The 3,403-nt window shown below is 35.2% G+C and overlaps 1 protein-coding gene across 1 annotated transcript; it reads left to right on the forward strand.

Annotated features, from left to right (window-relative positions):
* The first annotated feature begins 1,176 nt into the window (after positions 1-1,176).
* On the forward strand, positions 1,177-2,103 carry LOC126080530 (olfactory receptor 8K5-like). The gene has a single exon (XM_049891732.1). It carries the CDS (start codon positions 1,177-1,179, stop codon positions 2,101-2,103), a length of 927 nt encoding a protein of 308 aa, XP_049747689.1.
* Positions 2,104-3,403: the final 1,300 nt, after the last annotated feature.

Here is a 3,403-nt window from a genome sequence, read left to right on the forward strand (position 1 = left end):
ATGTTATAAATGCAAACGTACGTATTCCAAATACCTTATAGACCCTCTCATCTCCACGTTGTTTGTTGTGTTAGAGGAAATAGACCATATACAATTAAATGGCCTAAATCTCTGAACATTGATATAAACCATCAGTTTTAACAGGTATGAATATAGATCTGTGTCTTGAAGTGCATACAAATTTGAAGATTTTCATTAAAACAAGCAATATAAATTCAAACAGAAGCAGAAATGTGAATAATTATTTAAATGGAAAAAATAGAAACAGCATTAGATTATAAACAAATTGATCTGGATGACAAACACTATTAAATGAAGAAATACAAACTTTCATAAATTAAACGCAAGACACATTTTAGCATACCGGGTGGTAGGCATGTTCTTAGAAGCTATTCTAACACCAGAACAAAAGCATTATTAAATTACACATGTCATTGTTTTGAACCATAAAAACAAACCTTCTTAGCCTCAAATAAAGTATCATTAACTCAATTCCCATTCATTTTGACCCCAGAGATGCCTATTGACATTTGGTGAAGTGTAATGGAGAAGATGTCAGAATGGCAAGAGAACGTGCCTTTAACTGATCACGGTTATAATATTCTACTTTCTCAACACTTACAAAGATGCATCCCCATGTGAGTGCATTGTTAAGGGCTCACTGAAGGTCTTGGAAGGGGACAGAGCAAATGAGGGGCCATAAAACTGGTGTTTCATTAACTTCACGTTATCTCTTTCACTCTCTTTAAGAATATCAATATCTTACAAATATTCTCAGACAAAAAACAGAAGTGTAATAAAGTAAAATGGTGATGCCATTGTGTAAACAAAATAAAATATATTTCTCCATTAACAAAATCATGTGTTTGTTACTAATGAATATAAATAACAAATGATGTTGACCTGATTTAGAATTTAATCCATGCTGTATCAGTAAATAAAGTGTTTTATACAGATTCCTCCTATTCCGGAATGAAGGAGGTTCTAAAGATTATTTTAACTTCAAAATAAAAAAAAATAAGATGCAGGAATTATTTTTCTCCCCACAAATATAAAGTAAGAAAGCAATGGTGGTTCAGGGGTAGAATTCTTGCCTTCTCTTTGTTTACACGGTAGTCTATGAAAGATAATACCAACCACTCTGGGTTTTTCCCCCAGAAAAGATAACTGAACTAAATGGACCAAAAGAACCTAACGGTGATGACTGAATTCATTCTTATTGGAGTCACAAGGTGCCCTGAACTGCAGCTGCCCCTTTTTGGGGTCTTCCTCCTCATCTACATGATCACAGTGATGGGAAACCTAGGCCTGATCATCCTGACCAAGGTGGACTCCCGCCTACACACTCCTATGTATTTTTTCATCAGACACCTAGCCGTCATTGATCTTGGTAATTCTACTGTCATTTGTCCCAAGATGCTGGTAAATTTTGTTGTGAATCAAAATACCATTTCTTATTATGAATGTGCCACCCAGCTGGCTTTCTTCCTTTTGTTCATTATCAGTGAATTTTTCATCCTGTCGGCCATGGCCTATGACCGCTGTGTGGCCATCTGTAACCCTCTGCTCTACAATGTTATCATGTCCCCAAGACGTTGCCATGTGCTTGTGGGTATTGCGTACCTCTACAGTACCTTTCAGTCTCTGATGTTCACCATTAAGATTTTCACATTGACCTTCTGTGGCTCTAATGTCGTCAGTCATTTCTACTGTGATGATGTCCCTTTGATACCTATGCTCTGCTCAAATGCACAAGAGGTACAGCTGTTGATCATAATGTTTTCAGCATTTAATCTGATTTCCACCTTGTTGGTTGTCCTGCTATCCTACCTGCTGATTCTGATAGCCATATTTCGAGTGCATTCTGCTGAGGGCAGGAAAAAAGCTTTCTCCACATCCGGTTCTCATCTGACAGTGGTGGTTGTGTTCTATGGGACTCTACTTTTCATGTATTTGCAGCCCAAATCTCCTCATTCATTTGAAACTGAGAAAATAGCCTCAGTGTTTTACACTTTAGTCATTCCCATGCTTAACCCCTTGATCTACAGCTTAAGGAACAAAGAAGTAAAAAATGCCTTCCACAGGATCGTTAAGAATCCATGAAATCTTTGTATTTAATATTCAAAATGCAATACTGTTTCAAGACAGATATCTCTGGATGATATTTCTAAAATGCAGAATGACATTCTCTTTGGCACCAGAGCTAAAACTAATTATAAAGCAGAAATAAATACTGGATGTCCTTTATATAAATCCATGTTAATTCTTGCAATATATATCTCAAATTAAACGTCATTTCTTCTTCATCACAGTTTGCTTCCTATTCATTTCTTTCTTATGTGTTTCCATAGAGCCTTATAGTTCCCCCATGGAAACATTTATTATGCACCTATTCAGTAAACTACGCATTTGTTTCAATCAGTTTTTTTTTCTTTCTTTCTTTCTTTTTTAATACGGGAATCTTATCAATCTGCTTTCATGTCATTGCTGAGGCTAATATAAGAATGTAACCAAAACTGCAGACAAAACATGATCTGTGCTCCTATTGACCCCATGAATGATGTGTTAGTCAACTGTGTTTTCTACTTGATAATCACTTCTTATCTATGTTATACTCCAACATGTGTGAGGTATGGAAGGTAATTTTGATCTGCTATCATTTAATTTGACATCCTTCCTTCTGAGCTGACTATCCCTGCAGGCTGATCCTTACTACCATATACTTCACGCACAGACGGTAGTTAGAAAAGGAAATATGGATAACAGAAAATGAATAGAGACAGGGTGGTGAATAGGAGGAAGTGAAAAAAAAAAAGATATTAAGGATGTCTGATGTGAAGGACTAAAGTATTTATTAAAGATAATAATTGATGGAGATTATGATGATTAAAAAAGTATTGCAAAACCAAGAGAAAGTATTGACATACTTTCTAATTCATATTTTCACTGTGTCGGAGAATATTATATGTGTGCAGAAGGAAGAACAATGAATCAATAGGGCATGTTATGCTACAGTGAAACAATTTTATTGCTGAACACCCACATATTTTACTAACGGCAAAATGTGGATATTGTTCTCTTTATCTGTAGAGGATATATAAAGGAAGGTTAGCTAAATTCTGATGAATGAATAGATACTCTACTGAAGTGTAGTTACTTTCACCATTAATTTCTATTTATTCTCTAGAAGGCTTTGGGAACAAATATTTATAACTTTTCAAACTTTCCTCCCTTCAAACAAAATATCTTCCTGTCTTCCATGTGGTCTTCATCTTCATTCATAATATCAACATTCCTTACCCCACTTTGGTTTATTCTGGTCTCCACAATGATGTGTTCCACTAATCCAGAGAAGTACAAACTTTAATACATCATACCTAAAGTACATATTTTATGTATTTTC

This window comes from Elephas maximus, chromosome 7 (genome assembly GCF_024166365.1).
Source record: "Elephas maximus indicus isolate mEleMax1 chromosome 7, mEleMax1 primary haplotype, whole genome shotgun sequence".
NCBI lineage: Eukaryota > Metazoa > Chordata > Mammalia > Proboscidea > Elephantidae > Elephas > Elephas maximus.

Coding starts and splice junctions, on each gene's coding strand:
- LOC126080530 (XM_049891732.1), top strand. CDS start 1,177: ATGGACCAAAAGAACCTAACGGTGATGACTGAATTCATTCTTATTGGA.